The 22,104-nt window shown below is 47.6% G+C and overlaps 1 protein-coding gene across 3 annotated transcripts in view; it reads right to left on the bottom strand.

Moving 5' to 3' along the window:
* SAE1 (SUMO1 activating enzyme subunit 1) overlaps positions 1 to 22,104 on the bottom strand; it is a 90,413-nt gene that overhangs the window by 28,894 nt on the left and 39,415 nt on the right. For all 3 annotated transcript variants that reach the window (XM_033223805.1, XM_033223803.1, XM_033223804.1), the window contains one exon: positions 20,912 to 21,017. In XM_033223805.1, coding sequence (XP_033079696.1) covers positions 20,912 to 21,017 — 106 coding nt within the window. The remainder of the gene's footprint in view (positions 1 to 20,911; positions 21,018 to 22,104) is intronic.

Genomic DNA, 22,104 nt, shown 5'->3' with positions numbered 1-22,104 from the left:
TGCTCCAATGAGGTTTTTTTTTTTTTTTTTTTTTTTGAGACAGAGTCTCACTCTGTTGCCCAGGCTGGAGTACAGTGGCCGGATCTCAGCTCACTGCAAGCTCCACCTCCTGAGTTCAAGTGATTCTCCTGCTTCAGCCTCCCTAGTAGCTGGGACTACAGGTACCCACCACTATACCTGGTCAATTTTTTTTTTTTTCTTTTTTTGAGATGGAGTCTCGCTCTGTCGCCCAGGCTGGAGTGCAGTGGCCGGATCTCAGCTCACCGCAAGCTCCGCCTCCCGGGTTTACGCCATTCTCCTGCCTCAGCCTCCCGAGTAGCTGGGACTACAGGCGCCTGCCACCTTGCCCGGCTAGTTTTTTGTGTTTTTTAGTAGAGACGGGGTTTCACCATGTTAGCCAGGATGGTCTCGATCTCCTGACCTCGTGATCCGCCCGTCTCGGCCTCCCAAAGTGCTGGGATTACAGGCTTGAGCCATCGCGACCGGCCTCAATTTTTGTATTTTTAATAGAGACGGGGTTTCACCACGTTGGTCAGGCTGGTCTTGAACTCCTGACCTCTGGTGATCCACCCACCTCAGCCTCCCAAAGTGCTGGGATTACAGGCATGAGCCACCGCGCCCGGGGCCAATAAGCATTTTTTTGAGTGTTATGTCAGCACTCAAAACATTTCAGATTTTGGGGACGGGATGCAGTGGCTCATGCCTGTAATCCCAGCACTTTGGGAGGCCAAGGTGAGCGGATCAACTGAGGTCAGGAATTCAAGAGCAGCCTGACCAACGTGGTGAAACCCTGCCTCTACTAAAAATACAAAAACTATATGGGCATGGTGGTGGGCGCCTGTAATCCCAGCTACTTGGGAAGCTGAGGCAGGAGAATCGCTTGAACCCAGGAGGTGGAGGTTGCAGTGAGCCGAAATCACGCCACTGCACTCCAGCCTGGGCGACAAGAGCAAGGCTCTGTCTGAAAAACAAAAAAACAGAAACAAAAAAGACTGAACAAGGTAGGTACAACTGTTACCACCCCCATTTTAGTGGTAGTAAACTGAGGCTTAGGAGAGGTTTATGGTCATGACGGATTTAAAAGTCACCACATTCTTAACCTCTATGTTATAGCGTCACCTCTGGAACAGATAAAATAGAAGATATGCCAATTTTTACAAAAATCACTTGAAAATGGATTTGGTGCCCCTAACCTAGAGCCCATCAATTTAGAATAATGCAAACCATCATTTCAGACTAGCCCCAGCCCAATATTCTATTCCTTTCCTTAAAAATGTCAGGCAGCCGGGCGCGGTGGCTCAAGCCTGTAATCCCAGCACTTTGGGAGGCCGAGACGGGTGGATCACGAGGTCAGGAGATCGAGACCATCCTGGTCTACACGGTGAAACCCCGTCTCTACTAAAAAATACAAAAAACTAGCCGGGCGAGATGGCGGGCGCCTGTAGTCCCAGCTACTCGGGAGGCTGAGGCAGGAGAATGGCGTAAACCCGGGAGGAGGAGCTTGCAGTGAGCCGAGATCGCGCCACTGCACTCCAGCCTCGGCGGCAGAGCTAGACTCCGTCTCAAAAAAAAAAAAAAAAAAAAAAGTCAGGCAATTCCGCAGGGCATGTATCCTGTAATCCCAGCACTTTGGGAGGCTGAGACGGGCGGATCATGAGGTCAGGAGATGGAGACCATCCTGGCTAACACAGTGAAACCCCATCTCTACTAAAAATACAAAAAAAATTAGCCGGGCGTGGTGGCGGGCGCTTATAGTCCCAGCTACTCGGAGGCTGAGGCAGGAGAATGGCGTAAACCCGGGAGGAGGAGCTTGCAGTGAGCCGAGATCGCGCCACTGCACTCCAGCCTCGGCGGCAGAGCTAGACTCCGTCTCAAAAAAAAAAAAAAAAAAAAAGTCAGGCAATTCCGCAGGGCATGTATCCTGTAATCCCAGCACTTTGGGAGGCTGAGACGGGCGGATCATGAGGTCAGGAGATGGAGACCATCCTGGCTAACACAGTGAAACCCCATCTCTACTAAAATACAAAAAAAATTAGCCGGGCGTGGTGGCGGGCGCTTATAGTCCCAGCTACTCGGGAGGCTGAGGCAGGAAAATGGCATGAACCTGGGAGGTGGAGCTTGCAGTGAGCTGAGATTGCACCACTGCACTCCAGCCTGGGTGACAGAGCGAGACTCCGTCTCAAAAAAAAAAAAAAAAAAAAAAAAGGTCAGGTGATCCCAGAGCGTGACTCTCACCTTTAAACTGAAACATTCTAACTAGTATGAAAAAACTAGTTTACAAAAAGAAAAAGGAAAAAAAAAATCTAAAAGTCACAGGGAAATAATGTGGAAAACAAGTATAAACTTCCATGGGCCCCTAATGCATTGCTTTGCCAACCACACCCTCTGGTCACAGAACTGTTCTGACAGAACCCTCTACATTCAGAGCCACCCTGCCTGGTCACAAGCAGCAGGGAGAGAGGGTCTTGTCTCCAGCCCAGCACTTGAGCAGCACATGACCTTGACTCTAGGCATCTGCTGCTCTCTGCCAACCCCTCTTGCCGAGGGAACATGGCACAGGACATTCCCGTGACTGTTGTCTGACAGTCAGAGAAAAGATGTGAGGCTTTAAACAAGAATTGCAGCTGGGCCTTGGGGCCTGTGAGCAGCTCAAACACAGGCTACTGCCAAGGGGGTGGGGGAGTGGGGGAGATGTAGGCCTGCAAAGAAAAACAGCAAGGCAGGTTGCTGACAATGTTGCCCATTATTGTAATCTGATCTTGGTGGACCTCAGTTTCCCATCTGCAAAAGTGGAATAAGAAAATGTCACAAGGCGCCTGTGAAGTTCAGACAAAATAATCATCGTAATGGTATTATTACTAATGCTAATAATTAAAGTCTGACTGAGCACTTTGTCAGGCGATGCTTAAACACAAGGCCCTAGGGATGACAGTGTGACAGCTCTGGCTCAAGTCTAGACTCTAATACTTATACGGAGTGTGATGACCCTGGACAAATGACTTAGCCCTTCCAAGATTCAATTTCCTCATGTCAAAACAGGACAAGACCTGATCTAGTAAGGATGTAATGAAGATTTAATATGATCACAATGCATGTAAAGTACATGAACCGGCCAGGCACAGTGGCTCACGCCTGTAATCCCAGCACTTTGGGAGGCCAAGGTGGGTGGATCACCTGAGGTCAAGAGTTCGAGACCAGCCTGGCCAGCATGGTGAAACCCCATCTTTACTAAAATACAAAAATTAGCCAGACATGGTGGTGGGCACCTGTAATCCCAGCTACTCAGGAGGCTGAGGCAGGAGAATTGCTTGAACCTGGGAGGCGGAGGTTACAGTGAGCCAAGATTGCACCACTGCACTCCAGCCTGGGTGACAGAAGACAGAATGAGACTGCTTCCCCCCCCCAAAAAAAAAAAAAAAGAGAGAGAGACAGGGTATTGCTGTGTTACCCATGTTGGTCTTGGACTACTGGCCTCAAGCAATCCTCCCACTTTGGCCTCCCAAAGGGGTGGGATTATAAGCATGAGCCACAGCACCCCACCTGTAACCAACAGCTATTAATTTACAATGTGTGCCAGGCCTTCATCTAATCCTTCCAGTACTGTGTGGCATAGACTTGGTGCTGAACCTCTCTTGCAGACGAAGGAGCAGAGTCACAGTTCTATTCTCTCATGAGCTCTCTGCTGCAAGGCACGGAGTCGCATTTGTGGGTCACCTTTGCCCTTCCCCTCACCTCTCCTGTTTGCAGGGTGATGCCTTCTTCCTTTCTGAATGACTGTGGTCTGCATTCTCTACCACTGATAAGGCAGTGGTGCACACACACCACACACACACACACACACACAACTATGCTTTTTTTTCCTTTTTCCTTACAAATTATTTTTAAACATCTGTGGTCATGACAACAGCAAATCAACAAGCACTCAGCTGCTGCCCCATTATCGGAACCCATTTCCCTGTGGCTGTCTCCTTCTCAGCAGTTTTTGTCATTACTGGACACCAAAAACCCACTGGGGAACGTCATACCCAAATAGCGATGGCTGCCTATGGCCTGCTTTGCAAAGGTTACAAGTTCTAAAATAAGAAGTTTCTTCTGAAGAGAACTAATCACCAAATCAAGCCGGCATCCAAAGACAAAGTCATTTAAAAATCACAAAACAAGAAAGTAGGGAGTGTGAATGAGGGGAAATTGAAGAATGAGGAAAGAAAGTTTTCTAAATTATCTAACAGGCTGGGTGCAGTGGCTCATGTCTGTAATCCCAATGCTTTGGGAGGCAGAAGTGAGAGGATCACTTGAGCCCAGGAGTTCAAGACCAGCCTAGACCACGAAGTGAGGCCTCTTTACAAAAAAAATTTAAAAATTTGCCTACAACAATCCCAACTACTCAGAATGGTGATGTGGGAGGATCGCTTGAGTCCAGGAGGTTGAGGCTGCAGTGAGCTGTGATCATACCACTACACTATAGCCTTAGAGCAAGACTCTATCTTAAAAAAAAAAATTACATAAAATTAAAAAGTGGCCAGGCGCAGTGGCTCACACTTATAATCCCAGCACTTTGGGAAGCTGAGGTGGGAGGATCACCTGAGGCTAGTAGTTTGAGACCAGCCTGCGAAACCCCCTCTCTACTAAAAATACAAAAATAAGCCCGGCGTGGTGGCATGCCCCTATAATCCCAGCTACTCAGGAGGCTGAGGTGGGCGAATCGCTAGAACGCGGGACTCAGAGGTTGCAGTGAGCCGAGATCGCGCCACTGCACTCCAGCCTGGGTGCCAGAGCGAGACTGTCTCAAAAATACAAATACAAATAATTTAAAAAGGAGAAAATAGAACTATTTCTAAAGCTCTCCTATACATGATCACTGAGAGTAAAAGGTTATCATCATCTCCCATGTTCTTTTTTTGGGACGGTGTCTGGCTCTGTCACCCAGGTGGGGAGTGCAGTAGCGTGATCTTGATTCACTACAACTTCTGCCTCCTGGGTTCAACCAATTCTTCCGCCTCAGGCTCCAAAGTAGCTGGGATTACAGGCACACGCCACCATGCCCAGATAACTTTTGTATTTTCGTAGAGAGGGGGTTTCACCCTGTTGGCCGGGCCAGTTTGAAACTCCTGGCCTCAGGTAATCTGCCCGCCTCGGCAGTTGTGCGGCTGTGCAATCACAACTCACTGCAGCTTCAACCTCCTGGGCTCAATGGATCCTCCCATCTCATCCTCTCGAGTAGCTAGGACTACAGGCATGCACCACCGTTTCTGGCTAACTTTTGTATTTTTTGTAGAGATGGGGTCTCGCTTTGTTTTCCAGGCTGGTCTCGAAACTCCTGGGCCCAAGTGATCAATTTGCCTCAGCCTCCCAAAATATTGGCATTTATAGGGGTGCGCCACCAGGCATAGCATAAAAGCATGTGATAAGGAAACATCTCCACTGTTTCACCACAAACTGTTCCCCATTGATTTTAGCATCTTGATTCTTGAAAGAATTGTTAGTACTATGGTGATAGTCAAAGATAGATTTTGTTACCTTCATAATTCCTTGTTTATATTAATTGATTATTTTTCTTGTTCTTCTGACATGCCCCTATCATTCTTAGAGCACTTCCTTACTTTCTGGCATAGCAGGATATTCCAAGCTCACCTGTAATTTTCCTACCCCAGCACTGGAATCAGCCATTTCTCCAAGGAACCCTGGTTTCTATTTAGTGGGGAAAGGTATTAACATCTTGGCATGAGTGCATTCAGTGCTTCTGGGATGTCTCTGGGCATAAACCCTCTCAACAAACAGTTCTAGGAAATAAACACGTGTAAAAGTGGATACGCATACACACATACATATTGCTACATCCACATATAAGAAACCATGAGTTCCTCTAGATAACTTCAATTCCAATCCAATACCACATGGTTCCTTCTAGCCTTTCTCACTATCCATATTCATAGGAACACTCCTTTCTGACAATAAGAAAACTTGATTCTCATTATCAACACTACATTTATCTATCTGCTCAATCTTAGAAGAAACAAACAGTAAGTAGTTTCAGAATTGCTAACCCACACCACTGTGAAAAATAAACCTACTAGGCCAGGCAAAGTGGCTCACACGTGTAATCCCAACACTTTGGGCAGGAGGCTCATTTCAGCCCAGGAGACAGAGACTATCCCTGGGCAACACAGTGAGACCCATCTCTACAAATAATACCAAAATCAGCTGGGTGTGGTATTGCATTCCCGCAATCCATACTACTTGCCTATAATCCCAGCTACTTGGGAGGCTGTGACGTGAGGATCACAGCTGGGAGGGAGAAGCTGCAATGAGTTATGATCATGCCACTGCACTCCAGCCTGGGGTACAGAGCAAGACCTCATCTCAAAACAAAAACCCCACTAAGTAGAGTTCAATATTTATTCAGAGTTTTTCTTTCTTTTTTGAGACACAGTCTCGCTCTTTCCCCCAGGCTGGAGTGCAGTGGTGCAATCTCGGCTCACTGCAAGCTCCGTCTCCCGGGTTCACACCATTCTCCTGCCTCACCCTCCCGAGTAGCTGGGAATACAGGCACTTGCCAACACGCCCAGCTAATTTTTTGTATTTTTAGTAGAGGTGGGGTTTCACCGTGTTAGCCAGGATAGTCTCGATCCTGACTTTGTATTCCGCCCATCTCCACCTCCCAAAGTGTTGGGATTACAGGCGTGAGCCACTGCGCCCGGCCTCTTTTTTTTTTTTTCTTTTAAGATACTCTGGGCCGGGCACGGTGGCTCAAGCCTGTAATCCCAGCACTTTGGGAGGCCGAGACGGGGGGATCACAAGGTCAGGAGATCGAGACCATCCTGGCTAACACGGTGAAACCCCGTCTCTATTAAAATACAAAAACTAGCCGGGCGAGGTGGCGGGCGCCTGTAGTCCCAGCTCCTCGGGAGGCTGAGGCAGGAGAATGGTGTAAACCCGGGAGGCGGAGCTTGCAGTGAAATGAGATTCGGCCACTGCACTCCAGTCCGGGGGACAGAGCGAGACTCCGCCTCAAAAAAAAAAAAAAGATACTCTGTCGCCCAGGCTGGAGTGCAATGGCGGGACCTCAGTTCACCGCAACCTCTGCCTACGGAGTTCAAGCAATTCTCCTGCCTCAGCCTCCCCAGTAGCTGGGATTACAGGAGTGTGTCACCATGCCTGGCTAATTTTTTTGTATTTTAGTAGAGATGGGGTTTCACCATCTTGCCCAGGCTGGTCTCAAACTCCTGAGCTCAGGCAATCCACCTGCCTCAGCCTCCCAAAGTGCTAGGATTACAGGTGTGAGCCATCGTGATTGGCTAGATTTTTTTCTTTACTTTGAGGGTATACAGTCAAAATACTATATTCAACAGCTACTTGGGTTAGCTCCTTTTTCCTCCCTGCTTCAGTGCACAAATGTAATTTGAAATGCAGTAATTAATACATTTTAAAAGAAAAACACATTGGGTGTGGTGGTCACGCCTGTAATCCCAGCATTTTGGGAGGCTGAGGCGGGTAGATCACGAGGTCAGGAGATCGAGACCATCCTGGCTAATACGGTGAAACCCCGTCTCTACTAAAAAATACAAAAAACTAGCCAGGCGAGGTGGTGGGCGCCTGTAGTCCCAGCTACTCCGGAGGCTGAGGCAGGAGAATGGCGTAAACCCGGGAAGCAGAGCTTGCAGTGAGCTGAGATCCGGCCACTGCACTCCAGCCTGGGCGACGGAGCCAGACTCTGTCTCAAAAAAAAAAAAAAAAAAATTACAAAAAATCAGTTGGGCGTGGTGGTGGGTGCCTGTAGTCCCAGTAACTTGGGAGGCTGAGGCAGGAGAATGGCGTAAACCCGGGAGGCGGAGCTTGCAGTGAGCTGAGATCCGGCCACTGCACTCCAGCCTGGGCAACAGAGCGAGACTCCGTCTCAAAAAAAAAAAAGAAAAAGGAAAAAGAAAACCGCAGCCTGGGCGCGATGGCTTATGCCTATAAACTCAGTACTTTGCAAAGCCGAGGTGCATGGATCACTTGAGGTCAAGAGTTCGAGACCAGCCTGGCCAACATGGTGAAACTCCGTCTCTACTAAAAATACAAAAATTAGCCAGGCATGGTGGTGTGTGCCTGTGATCCCCGCTACTTGGAGGCTGAGGCAGAAGAATCACATGAATCCAAAAGGCGGAGGTTGCAATGAGTTGAGATTGTACCTGCAACTCCAGCCTGGGCAACAAAGCTAGACTCTGTCTCAAACATAAAATACAATAAGGCCGGGCGCAGTGGCCGAGATCGCGCCACTGCACTCCAGCCTGGGCGACAGAGCAAGACTTCGTCTCAAAAAAAAAAAAAAAAAAAAAATTAAAAATAAAATAAAATAAACATAAACGAGTAAGCAAAGGCTTTGGCCTGGGAAATGAGTTTCCCTTTCCTATGGTAGTACCTTCCCTTAACTTGGCTGGTTTCTGAGAAACCTGGGTGGTATAGAAAAAATGCAGACATGCAAGTCACTCCTGGTTATCTGGATTCAGTAATGTGAGCTAGAAGCAGGGACTCTGCATTTTTCTTTTTTTTTTTTTGAGACGGAGTCTCGTTCTGTCGCCCGGGCTGGAGTGCAGTGGCCAGATCTCAGCTCACTGCAAGCTCCGCCCCCCGGGTTCACGCCATTCTCCTGCCTCAGCCTCCCGAGTAGCTGGGACTACAGGCGCCCGCCACCTCGCCCGGCTAGTTTTTTGTATTTTTTTTTTTAGTAGAGACGGGGTTTCACCGTATTAGCCAGGATGGTCTCGATCTCCTGATCTCGTGATCCACCCGTCTCGGCCTCCCAAAGTGCTGGGATTACAGGCTTGAGCCACCGCGCCCGGCCGACTCTGCATTTTTCAACTGTTTCCTGGGTGATTATGATAGATAGATAGATAGATAGATAGACAGATAGATAGATAGATAGATAGATAGATTTTTTTTTTTTTTTGGAGACGGAGTCTTGCCCTGTCATCAGGCTGGAGTGCAGTGGCGCTACCTCAGCTCACTGCAACCTCTGCCTCCCAGGTTCAAGTGATTCTCCTCCCTTCTCCTGCCAAGTAGCTGGGACTACAGGTGCACACCACCATGACCAGCTAATTTTTGTATTTTTAGTAGAGATGGGGTTTCACTGTGTTGGCCAGGATGGTCTCAATCTCTTGTCCTCATGATCTGCCCGCCTCAGTCTCTCAAAGTGCTGGGATTACAGGCATGAGCCACTGCACTTGGCCAGATTCTGATGTTCTATCAATAGGGAAACCACTGGTCCGCTCTTTCCAAGTTCCAGTCCCTCTGAGGCTCAGCCTCTGTCCTGCTGGCCCTGGGCATGTGTTGCTCTGCAATATTCTTCCCTCTTTCCCACCTGGCAAATACCTGTTCTGCAAAATATAGCTTAGATCTCCCCTCCTCTGTCAAGACTTCACAACTCCCCAGAGACGGACAGACCTTCAGTTTCCTAAGCTCCCATAATAAAATACTTTTGATTATTATGGAATAATGCAAATGTGTTTAACAACAGAACAATGAGCCAGGCATGGTGGTGCTTTCCTATAGCCCCTCTTTGGGAAACTGAGGTGAGAGATTTCTTGAGGCCAGGAGTTCAAGATCAGCCTGGGCAACACAGCAAGACCCCCCCCGTCCCAATCTGTACAAACAAATTTTTAAAAATAGCTGGGCATGGTGGCACACACCTGTAGTCCCAGCTACTTTGCAGGTCGAGGTGAAAGGATAACCTGAGCCCAGGAGTTCAAGGCTATAGTGAGCTATGACTGTGCCACTGCACTCTGGCCTGGAAAGCAAAGCAAGACCCTGTTTTGGGGGGAAAAACAAACAAAAACCGGGAACAACATATGATAGTTTCTATAGCCCTCTGTTATGGCTGTCCTCACAAGGAGTAGACTTATTTGTTTGTATTTTACATCGGCAAGGAGACTTATTCTATTCCTCCTCCTCTGACGAGTCCCAGCCATGAGATCTGGCACATAGCAGGTGCTCACAAAATGTTTGGTCTAAGAATATTTTCAGCTTCAATTCTGTAGCTCAAAGATGGTCTAAGTACTTTTCCATAACTCATTAGAACAGAGACTGAGCAAGTTAAGATTGCCAAGAATTCTCTGATAAGTATTCTCCTCTTGAGATGAAGTCCATTTCTTCCTGCTCTGGGCTAAACCTGTATGTTATTGTTCATGCTGGTAAGTGAATGCTGTTTCCATACCAGACTTGGTATTTTTAGCACTCCTGTTATGATAAACTCACAGTAACCTCAAAAAGAACAAATCAAAGTCAACTTTTTGCCACAGGAAACCAGCTCACGCTTATTGTTTTGCAACATGCCATGGGAGAATAATAAAAAGATGAGACCTTTTGCTCATAGATGGCGAGGCCAACTCTCAAGACAGTGGAAAAATGCAGCAGGAAGCATTCAGTCTGGCCACTAACTTATTAAGTAAACTAGAAAAACACCCAATACCTAAACATGGCAAGCACATGCATGCGGACAGCGGGTGGCTGAATTGTGAATGGGGCAATAAAAAACATCTACCTGTGAGTAAGAGCCCAGGGCAACATTGGAATCAAAAGCCTAAAGGGTGCCACAGAAGCAGGCATGAAGGCAAAATGACCCTGTGGGGACCCCAGCGGGCACACTGCTCTCCCCCTACAATAGGGCAAATGACCAGACAAGCAAAAACCACTCAGCAAAAAATATTTATTTATTGAGCACCTACTATGTGCGCCACTAGGCAATGGTAAAACAAAATCAGGTTTCTTTGTGAGGTATTCCTAGGTATGTATCCCAGCCAAGCACCTTGTCCCCACTAGGAATTCCTAAGGCATCGTCAGTCACATTAGTCATGTTTCTAGAAACAATTTTGGAAACAAATTCCAAGCACTGGGAAAAATGGAAAACATGTATGCCTTTCAAGGTGAGACTGGTCATAGATGATGGTGCATCCAAAGGATACAACATTATGCTGCCAAGAAAGCAAAAGAGGCCACTCTACATATGCTCTTTCCCTATAATTTACACCATCAAGTGTAAACAAGCAAGTTCCCAACCAGTGTTTCACAGTTTGATTGCACAAATACAAACGATAATAATTGTTAACCATTTTTCAACAAGATACTAAAAAACTTAACAGTAGTTCCCCTAGAAATTTAGAAGACAGAAAAATGGGGAGGGTTTCACAAAGAAAACTTTTTATGCCTTCAAAAAGTTTGAAGACTTTTTACTATGATGCTTATCTAACAGAAATACAATTCAAATGTTTCTTGGGGAAACAGAAGACAATTATCTGGGCCTAAATTCAGATAATCTTTGTGTCTAATACTATCTGCATCAGTTTTTTCTAGTATCGTGGTGATCTTGTTTCCCTAACTCACAGAACTCCAGATTTGAAATTTAATGAGATGTACTTAGTTTAGAGATATTTAATTTAATTTATTTTATCTTGAGATAGAGTCTCGTTCTGTTGCCCAGGGTTGGAGTGCACGATTTCGGCTCACTGCAACCTCGCCTCCTAGGTTCAAGAGATTCTCTCACCTCAGCCTCCCAAGTAGCTAGGACTAGAGGCGTGTGCCACCAAACCCGGCTAATTTTTGTATTTTTTAGTAGAGACGGGATTTCGCCATCTCGGTCAGGCTGCCCTCGAACTCCTGACCTCAAATGATCCGCCCACCTCAGCCTTCCAACATGCTGGGATTACAGGCATGAGCCATCGCACCCAACCTACAGATCTATCTTAAATATGTTGAAAACTAAGTCCACAGGTAAACAACCTCATGGTCTAAATTCTGACTGTCTATAAAACCATGGATATGATTTTCAGCAGTCACAATCATGCTCAACCTTGGTCTCCTTAAAGGAAAATGATGTAACAACTATACTTTTTTTTTTTGAGACGGAGTCTCGCTCTGCCGCCCAGGCTGGAGTGCAGTGGCCGGGTCTCAGCTCACTGCAAGCTCCGCCTCCCGGGTTTACGCCATTCTCCTGACTCAGCCTCCCAAGCAGCTGGGACTACAGGCGCCCGCCATGTCGCCCGGCTAGTTTTTTGTATTTTTTAGTAGAGACGGGGTTTCACCATGTTAGCCAGGATGGTCTCGATCTCCTGACCTCGTGATCCGCCCGTCTCGGCCTCCCAAAGTGCTGGGATTACAGGCTTGAGCCACCGCGCCCGGCCAACAACTATACTTTAAAGATTGTCACAAGACTGAGAAAAGATATCAAGTTAGGTGCTAGGAACATGGAAACAAGAGTAGTGCCTACAAAGTTTACCACTCAACTTGGATATCCCCCAAAGCCACCCCACATTCTGAAGTCAGAATGTTACTGAGACCTGACTTTACAGTAGGCAAAAAAAAAAAAAAATCAAGGCCACTTTTAAATTATTTCTACTTCTTTTTTTTTTTTTTTGAGACGGAGTCTCGCTCTGTCAAAGGCTGAAAGACAACACACAGGAAGGAACTTTATTACATTCTCACTGACTAGTCAGAATGTAGAAACTTGAGATTGGCTGGCTAACTTAATCTTATCATTTTTTTTTCTTTTTTTTGAGACGGAGTCTCACTCTGCCGCCCAGGCTGGAGTGCAGTGGCCGGATCTCAGCTCACTGCAAGCTCCGCCTCCCGGGTTTACGCCATTCTCCTGCCTCAGCCTCCCGAGTAGCTGGGACTACAGGCGCCCGCCACCTCACCCGGCTAGTTTTTTGTATTTTTTACAAAATACAAAATGGTCTCGAAGAGCCACCGCGCCCAGCCAATCCTATCATTTTATAATTCAGTAAACAAAATCCTAAAGATGCAAGTTGACTGGTTTGCCCCAGGTCATAAAGACACTCAATGGGCCGGGCGCGGTGGCTCAAGCCTGTAATCCCAGCACTTTGGGAGGCCGAGACGGGCGGATCACGAGGTCAGGAGATCGAGACCATCCTGGCTAACACGGTGAAACCCCGTCTCTACTAAAAATACAAAAAAAAACTAGCCGGGCGAGATGGCGGGCACCTGTAGTCCCAGCTACTCGGGAGGCTGAGGCAGGAGAATGGCGTGAACCCGGGAGGCGGAGCTTGCAGTGAGCTGAGATCCGGCCACTGCACTCCAGTCCGGGCAACAGAGCGAGACTCCGCCTCAAAAAAAAAAAAAAAAAAAAAAAAAAGACACTTAATGGGAAGTATATTTGGCAGAAGGTAACCTCACCTGGGGAAGCTGCCATGCTCTCCTGGAAAAATTCAATGAGGTCAAATTACTGGAGAATCTCATTTATATGAATAACTAAGCAAAATACTGAAAAAAGTATTTCTCAATATGAGGTCAGGGCTGGGCGTGGTGGCTCACGCCTGTAATCCCAGCACTTTGGGAGGCCGAGGCGGATGGATCACAAGGTCAGGAGATCGAGACCATCCTGGCTAACTGGTGAAACCCCGTCTCTACTAAAAAAAGAACATACAAAAAATTAGGCGGGCGTGGTGGTGGGAGCCTTTAGTCCCAGCAACTTGGGAGGCTGAGACAAGAGAATGGTGTGAACCCGGGAGGCAGAGCTTGCAGTGAGCCAAAATCACGCCACTGCACTCCAGCCTGGGTGACAGAGGGCGACTCCTCTCAAAAAAAATAAAAGGGCCGGGCGCGATGGCTCACGCCTGTAATCCCAGCACTTTGGGAGGCCGAGGCTGGTGGATCACAAGGTCAGGAGATCGAGACCACAGTGAAACCCCGTCTCTACTAAAAATACAAAAGATTAGCCAGGCGCGGTGGCGGGCGCCTGTAGTCCCAGCTACCCAGGAGACTGAGGCAGGAGAATGGCTTGAACCCAGGAGGCGGAGCTTGCAGTGAGCCGAGATCGCGCCACTGCACTCCAGCCTGGTGGACAGAGTGAGACTCTGTCTCAAAATAAATAAATAAATAAAATAAATAAAAATAAAAGAAAAAGAAAAAAGAAAGTAAATCACACCCTTGTGCCCACTGCATTTCGAACACTCCTTATAGTTTCAGGTTCAGCACTTCTGTAGAGACACAACAGCTCAGGAGGACCAAGAGGGAATAAAAACATTTTCAGAAATGTACAATACATACAATACAATAAAAGTTAGGACTTGTCATCTGCTACAAAGAGAAAAGCCGAGGAAAGGTTATATTGGATATGCAAAATATTGGGAAGGGACTGTGTGTGGTGTAAAAGAACTGGACCCTGGAAGAGTTGGGAGACGTGGGTTGAGACATAGTACTATCGGACCACAGCTTATGAACATAGAGTCCTTTCCTTTCTAGACCTCATTATTTTTTTTTTGGTTTTTTTGAGACAGAGTCTTGCTCTGTCACCCAGGCTGGAGTGCAATGACAGGATCTTGGCTCACTGCAGCCTCTACCTCCTGGGTTCAAGAAATTCTCCAGTCTCAGTGTCCTGAGTAGCTGGAACCACAGGAATGCGCCACCATGCCTGGCTAATTTTTTTTCTTTTTTCTTTCTGAGACAGAATCTCACTCTGTGGTACAGGCTGGAGTGCAGTGGTGCAATCTCAGCTCACTGCAAGGTCCGCCTCCCGAGTTCATGCCATTCTCTTGCCTCAGCCTCCTGAGTAGCTGGGACTACAGGCACCCACCACCATGCCTGGCTAATTTTTCTGTATTTTAAGTAGAGATGGGGTTTCATTGCGTTAGCCAGGACGGTCTCCATCTCCCGACCTCGTGATCTGCCCACCTCGGCCTCCCAAAGTACTGGGATTACAGGCGTGAGCCACCACGCCCAGTCTATTTTTTTTTTTTTTTTTGAGACGGAGTTTCGCTCTTGTTTCCCAAGCTGGAGTACAATGGTGCTATCTCAGCTCACTGTAACCTCCACCTCCCAGGCTCACGTGATTCTTCTGCCTTAGCCTCCCTAGTAGTGGGAATTACAGGCGCCCACCCCCATGCCCAGTTAATTTTTTTGTATTTTTAGTAGAGACGGGGTTTTACCACGTTGGTCAGGCTGGTCTCAAACTCCTGACCTCAGGTGACTCACCCGCCTCGGCCTCCCAAAGTGCTGGGATTACAGGTATGAGCCACCTCACCTGGCCTAGGCCTCATTTTTATCATGAAAAGAGAGTTGGACTAAGTAGAATTGAAAAGTGGTTCATTTTGTGTGCCAGGACAGAGAATGACTGCAAGCAGTGCTGTATGAAGAATTCTGAAGCTATAGGGAAGGTGGCTTGATGGTTTAGATGTGCTGGTCAACGTGTAGGGCTTCCTTAGCCATGTCTTTCATAGGTGAGGGATGGAGGGAATGGGAAATACGTATTTGCCATTCTTGGCTTAGACGATACCTGGGGTTGCTTCCTTTTAACACCGTATGATTGGCTGGGCACGATGGCTCACGCCTGTAATCCCAGCACTTTGGGAGACTGAGGCAGCAAAATCACCTGAGGTCAGGAGTTCCAGAGAGCCGGGCCAACATGGAAAAACCCTGTCTCTACTAAAAATACAAAAATTTGCGGACGTGGTGGTGCATGCCTGTAATCCCAGCTACTCAGGAGGCTGACACAGGAGAATTGCTTAAACCTGGGAGGTGGAGGTTGTGGTGAACCGAGATCGCGCCATTGCACTCCAGCCTGGTCAACAAGAGCGAAACTCCGTTTTAGAAAAAAATTTAAAAAAAAAAATTGTATGATTATTATTGACCTATACACTTAAGTTATAACGATAAATTTTATGTTATGTGCTTTTAACCACAAAAAAAAAAAGAAAAGAAAAGAAAAGAAATTTCTGACTGTTAACAACTGAACTGAATGTTTTGATCACCATATCCAAAGCCCTGGAACTCAAAACTGAAAAAGACAGATAATGCCATCTAGGAGACAGCGGTAAACATGATAGGATATATTATCCGGCAAACAGGCTCTCACAAGACTGTTGTCATAATGCCCACTGAGGGATGGAATTAAGGGTAAACAGGCTGGGCGCAGTGGCTCACGTCTGGAATCCCAGCACTTTGGGAGGCCAAGGCGGGTGGATCACCTGAGATCAGGAGTTCAAGAGCAGCCTGGCCAACATGGCCCATCTCTACTAAAAATACAAAAATTAGCCGGATGAGGTGGTGTGCGCCTGTAATCCTGGCTACTCGGGAGGCTGAGGCAGAATCACTTAAACCTAGGAGGCAGAAGTTGCAGTAATCCTAGATTGTGCCAAAGCACTCCAGCCTAGGTGACAGAGCTGAACTCCGTCTCCAAAAAAAAAAAAAAAAAAAAAAAAACAGAGCCAATCACAAATCATCTACTCCAGAGTTGAAAAGTGTACACGCCAGAAAAAAAAAAAAAGAGAGAGAAAAGAAAAAAAGCACATATCTTCACGGATGACAGAGTTCTCTAGGACTTGCTCTGTGCCAGGCGGTTTGCATGTATATCACCTTAACCTCACAAAGGCCCTCAGGCAACTGCTATTAACACCACCAGCTGCAGAGGGGAATCTGAGACTGAGGCTCAGGGAATTTGAAGTTAGTGGCTCAAGATCACCCATCTAAAAGAACATGGTAGTGGCCCACTGGAAGCCAGGTTTGTTTTGATTCCAAAGGTCTTGTTCTTTTTTTTTTCCCCCGAGACAGAGTCTCTGTCACTCAGGCTGGAGTGCAGTGGGGTGATCTTGGCTCACTGCAACCTCCGCCTCCTGGGTTCAAGTGATTCTACAGGCACCCACCACCATGCCTAGGTAATTTTTGTATTCTTAGTAGAGGCAGGTTTCACCATGTTGGCCAGGCTGGTCTCCAACTCTTGACCTCGTGATCTGCCTGCCTCAGCCTCCCAAAGCGCTGGGATTACAGGTGTAAGCCACCGCACCCGGCCCAAAGGCCTTGTCTGGAACAATCATGCGCCACTGCCTGCCACAGAAGTCATAAAGCTACTGTTTCTTCCTCAACCACCTGCCCACCCCTCCAGCCCCGTAACTTCTGATGCTGATGGCCAGTAGCATCTGCACTGAATATCCACTTTGCTCCTAGATAACAGTTTTGTCCCCTCAGTTCAATGACCCCTGTGATGTTGAGATGAATGAGAAAATACTGTGGAAACTGCAGAGGGTTAAATCAGGATTTTTTCCCCTCAGCACACTACTGACATTCTGTGCTGGATAACTCTGTCATGGGGGGCCTGTCCTGTGCACTGTGGGATATTTAGTAACACCCCTATCCTCTGCTCACTAGATGCCAGTAATATCTCCCCATCCAGCTCTGACAACAAAAAATGTTTCCAGACATCACTGCCAAATGTCCCCAGTTGAGAGTCACTGGATTATGGTAAACTCAAAGGCCAGTTGACTCCTTTCAAAAGCAGCAGTTAGAGATGCTCAAGTCAGACCCAAACCCTGGCAAATTAGCAGCCACTGTTCCCTGAGGGCTTTCTATATGTGAGGCAGTCAGCAACATGCTTCTCCCAAAGGACCCAGGCACTGCTCCCACATGGAACCCCAGACTGGAGAAGACTCTGTTCTGACTGCTGGCGCCTCTTCCACACCTGGTCCCACTATCAAGAGGAGGCATTTTCTGAGTGCAGCCCACTCACATGCAAGACTCATTCCTGTTCAACCCATTTAATTATTTCCATACAAATGGATATTTGGGACTTCCAAATAGTTCATCCTGCTGGGCATGGTGGCTCACACCTGTAATCCCAGCACTTTGGGAGGCCGAGGCAGGTGGATCATCTGAGGTTGGGAGTCTGAGACCAGCCTGGTCACCATGGTGAAACCCCATCTCTACTAAAAGTACAAAAATGAGCTGGGTGTGGTGGCGGGCACCTGTAATCCCAGCTACTCGGGAGGCTGAGGTGGGGGAACCGTTCGAATCAGGAGGTGGGGGTTGCAGTGAGCCAAGATTGTGCCACTGCACTCCAGCCTGGGCAACAGAGTGAGACTCTGTCTCAAAAAAGTAAATGCATAAATAACAACAACAACAAAAACACTATTTTAAGAATTATCACGCCTGTAATCCCAGCACTTTGGGAGGCTGAGGCGGGCGGATCACCTGAGGTCAGGAGTTCAAGAGCAGCCTGACCAACATAGTGAAACCCTGTCTCTACTAAAATACAAAAATTAGCTGCAGCCAGGCGCAGAGGCTCACACCTGTAATACCAACACTTTGGGAGACTGAGGTGGGCAGATCACCTGAGGTCAGGAGTTCGAGACCAGCCCGACCAAGATGGTGAAAATACAAAAAAATACAAAAATACTCAAAATACAAAAAATTAGCATGTGTGGTGGCAGGTGCCTGTGATCCCAACTACTCGGGAGGCTGAGGCAGGAGAATCGGTTGAACCCAGGAGGTGGAGGTTGCAGTGAGCCAAGATCACACCACTGCACTCCTGAGCAACAGAGTCAGACTCCATCTCAAAAAAAAAATTAGCTGGGCATGGTGGCGCCCGCCTATAATCCCAGCTACTTGGGAGGCTGAGATAGGAGAATTGCTTGAACCTGGGAGGCAGAGGTTGCAGTGTGCCGAGATCGTGCCACTGCACTCCAGCCTGGGCAATAGAGCTAGACTCCATCTCAAAAAAAATTTAAAATAAAATTAAAAGTGCCAGGTTTGCCAGGTGCAGTGGCTCACGCCTGTAATCCCAGCACTTTGGGAGACCAAGGTGGGCGGATCACGAGGTCAAGAGAGCGAGACCAACCTGGCCAACATCGTGAAACCCTGTCTCTTCTAAAAACACAAAAATTAGCTGGGTGTGTTGGCACACACCTGTAGTCCCAGCTACTCAGGAGGCTGAGGCAGGAGAATCGCTCGAACCCAGAAGGCAGAGGTTGCAGTGAGCCAAGATCGCACCACTGCACTCCAGCCTGGGGACAGAGCGAGACTCCATCTCAAAAACAAACAAAAAAGTGCCAGGCACAGGAAGAACACTGAAAAGCCAATCAATACTTACTAATAGTCTCCTAAGCACCAGCAAAGATGGACTGATAAGTAGTTCATTAATAGTAAGAGGAAAAACAACCCCACCTTTCACCAGCCTGAGGCTGGTTTTGAGGCAGTGAAAGAATTCTGAAGAGGGGACTAAGCGCTGGTGGCTTACGCCTTTACGCCTTTAACTCCAGCACTTTGGAAGGCCAAGGCGGGGATTTCACTATAGTCCAGGAATTCAATACCAGCTTGGGCTACATGGAGAAACTTCGCTTCTACAAAAAATACACAAAAATTAGCTGGGCACAGTGGTGTGTGCCTGTAGTACCAGCTACTCAGGAGGCTGAGGCATGGGGAGCACTTAAGCCCAAGAAGTAGAGGCTATAGTGAGCCATGAACGCACTACTGCATTCCAGCCTGGATGACAGAGCAACACTTTGTCTCAAAAAAAAAAAGCCGGCGCGGTGGCTCAAGCCTGTAATCCCAGCACTTTGGGAGACCAAGGTGGGCGGATCACGAGGTCAAGAGAGCGAGACCAACCTGGCCAACATCGTGAAACCCTGTCTCTTCTAAAAACACAAAAATTAGCTGGGTGTGTTGGCACACACCTGTAGTCCCAGCTACTCAGGAGGCTGAGGCAGGAGAATCGCTCGAACCCAGAAGGCAGAGGTTGCAGTGAGCCAAGATCGCACCACTGCACTCCAGCCTGGGGACAGAGCGAGACTCCATCTCAAAAACAAACAAAAAAGTGCCAGGCACAGGAAGAACACTGAAAAGCCAATCAATACTTACTAATAGTCTCCTAAGCACCAGCAAAGATGGACTGATAAGTAGTTCATTAATAGTAAGAGGAAAAACAACCCCACCTTTCACCAGCCTGAGGCTGGTTTTGAGGCAGTGAAAGAATTCTGAAGAGGGGACTAAGCGCTGGTGGCTTACGCCTTTACGCCTTTAACTCCAGCACTTTGGAAGGCCAAGGCGGGGATTTCACTATAGTCCAGGAATTCAATACCAGCTTGGGCTACATGGAGAAACTTCGCTTCTACAAAAAATACACAAAAATTAGCTGGGCACAGTGGTGTGTGCCTGTAGTACCAGCTACTCAGGAGGCTGAGGCATGGGGAGCACTTAAGCCCAAGAAGTAGAGGCTATAGTGAGCCATGAACGCACTACTGCATTCCAGCCTGGATGACAGAGCAACACTTTGTCTCAAAAAAAAAAAGCCGGGCGCGGTGGCTCAAGCCTGTAATCCCAGCACTTTGGGAGGCTGAGACGGGCGGATCACGAGGTCAGGAGATCGAGACCATTCTGGCTACCACGGTGAAACCTCGTCTCTACTAAAAATACAAAAAAATTAGCCGGGTGTGGTGGTGGGCGTCTGTAGTCCCAGCTACTCAGGAGGCTGAGGCAGGAGAATGGCATAAACCCAGGAAGTAGAGCATGTAGTGAGCTGAGATCTGGCCACTGCACTCCAGCCTGGGTGACAGAGCAAGACTCCATCTCCAAAAAAAAAAAAAAAAAAAAAGGGTGAAGAGAAATTAGTCGATCAGGCTTGGCATGGTGGCTCATGCCTATAATACAGTACTTCAGGGCCTGGGCATCATGGTGAAACCCCATCTGTACTCAAAATACAAAAATTAGCCGGGCGCAGTGGCGCATGCCTGTCATCCTAGCTACTGGGGACACTGAGACACCAGAATCGCCTCAACCCAGGAGGTGGAGGTTGCAGTGAGCTGACATTGCACCCCACTGCACTCCATGCACTCCAGCCTGGGTGACAGAGCAAGACTCTGTTTAAAAAAAAAAAAGGTTGAGGCTGCTCAATCTGTGACCTGTAACACTATTACCATAGGGTCAACTTATGGAGGTCATTTCAATAAGTAAGAAAAGCAAAAGTCATCAGAATCCAGAGTTCAATGGTGGACCTCATCCCTTTCACATGCCTTTCTCAAGTGATCACTGAGAACTAGCCAATGAAGAATGTCACCCAAGGCAAACATCACAAAACCATCTGGACCTTGCAACCACATCTGCAGAAATCTGAGCCAAAAGCCCTCCTTGGGTCAGTTGTGCTTTGAGGCCTCACCTTGAAGGAGAAAGTAGTCGGAGGTTGTGCGCTTCAGAGCAGCCTTTGCTTTCTCACTGCTCCAGTCCACCTCCAGGGCTTCTTTAACAGGGCAGAAGACCACCTTCTGTGGAAAAAAGGCAGAACTGCTTAGGAATAACATACGATGACTTTCAATCACAAGGCAGTCGCTCTTCTCTATGGTAGAAAAATCTCATTATTTAAAGTTTACTGAACATTAAAAGAAGCAGGGGCCATTTGATCTAAGAAATGCTTATTGAACACTCACTATGTGCTTACCTAGAGGCTGGGGATGGACAACACAAACTCCCTGCACTGAAGGAAGACAGAGCCAAGCTCCCAAAGACCTGCCTCCATTCTGGCTCTTTAACTCTGGCTGGGCCAGGCGCGGTGGGTCACACCTGTAATCCCAACACTTTGGCAGACCGAGGCAGGTGGATCACATGAGGTCAGAAGTTGGAGACCAGCCTGGCCAACACGGTGAAACCCCTGTCTCAACAAAAATACAAAAAATTAGCTAGCCGTGGTGGCGGCTGCCTGTACTCTCAGATACTTGGGAGGCTGAGGCAGGAGAATCACTTGAACCCAGGAGGTGGAGTTTGCAGTGAGCTGAGATCGCATCACTGCACTCCAGGCCTGATGGAGTGAGACTCCTCAAAAAAACCAAACCAAAACAAAAAACCTCTGGCTGTATTCATACTACAGGAATACTTCCACGATGAGAGGCAAGAATGTAAGTCTAACAATATTCTATAAAACGTTTTTGTAATAGTAAACAAAAACAAAAATTAAATGTTTCCTGGCAGAGGAATGGTTTAATGATGATACATGACAATAATAAATAACCGCAAGATAAACAATAAAGGGGATGGGACAAAGCTCCAGGTTGTGGAAACAGGAACAGCATTTGCAAAACCCCAGTGGTAGGCAGAAGGATGGCTAGGACCTATAAAGCTCAAATTATCTTGATAAATGCAATGACATATATTTTACTTTGAAATACCATTTACAAGGCCAGGCAAGGTGGCTCACGCCTGTAATCTCAGCACTTTGGGAGGCTGAAGTGGGTGGACCCGCCTGAGGTCAGGAGTTCAAGACCAGCCTGACCAACATAGTGAAACCCCGTCTCTACTAAAAATACAAAAATCAGTCGGACGTGGTGGCGGGCACCTGTAATCCCAGCTACTTGGGAG

Source organism: Trachypithecus francoisi, unplaced genomic scaffold, assembly GCF_009764315.1.
Source record: "Trachypithecus francoisi isolate TF-2019V2 unplaced genomic scaffold, Tfra_2.0 Lachesis_group12, whole genome shotgun sequence".
NCBI classification, from domain to species: Eukaryota; Metazoa; Chordata; class Mammalia; order Primates; family Cercopithecidae; genus Trachypithecus; species Trachypithecus francoisi.
This window is presented reverse-complemented; position numbering and strand designations above follow the sequence as displayed.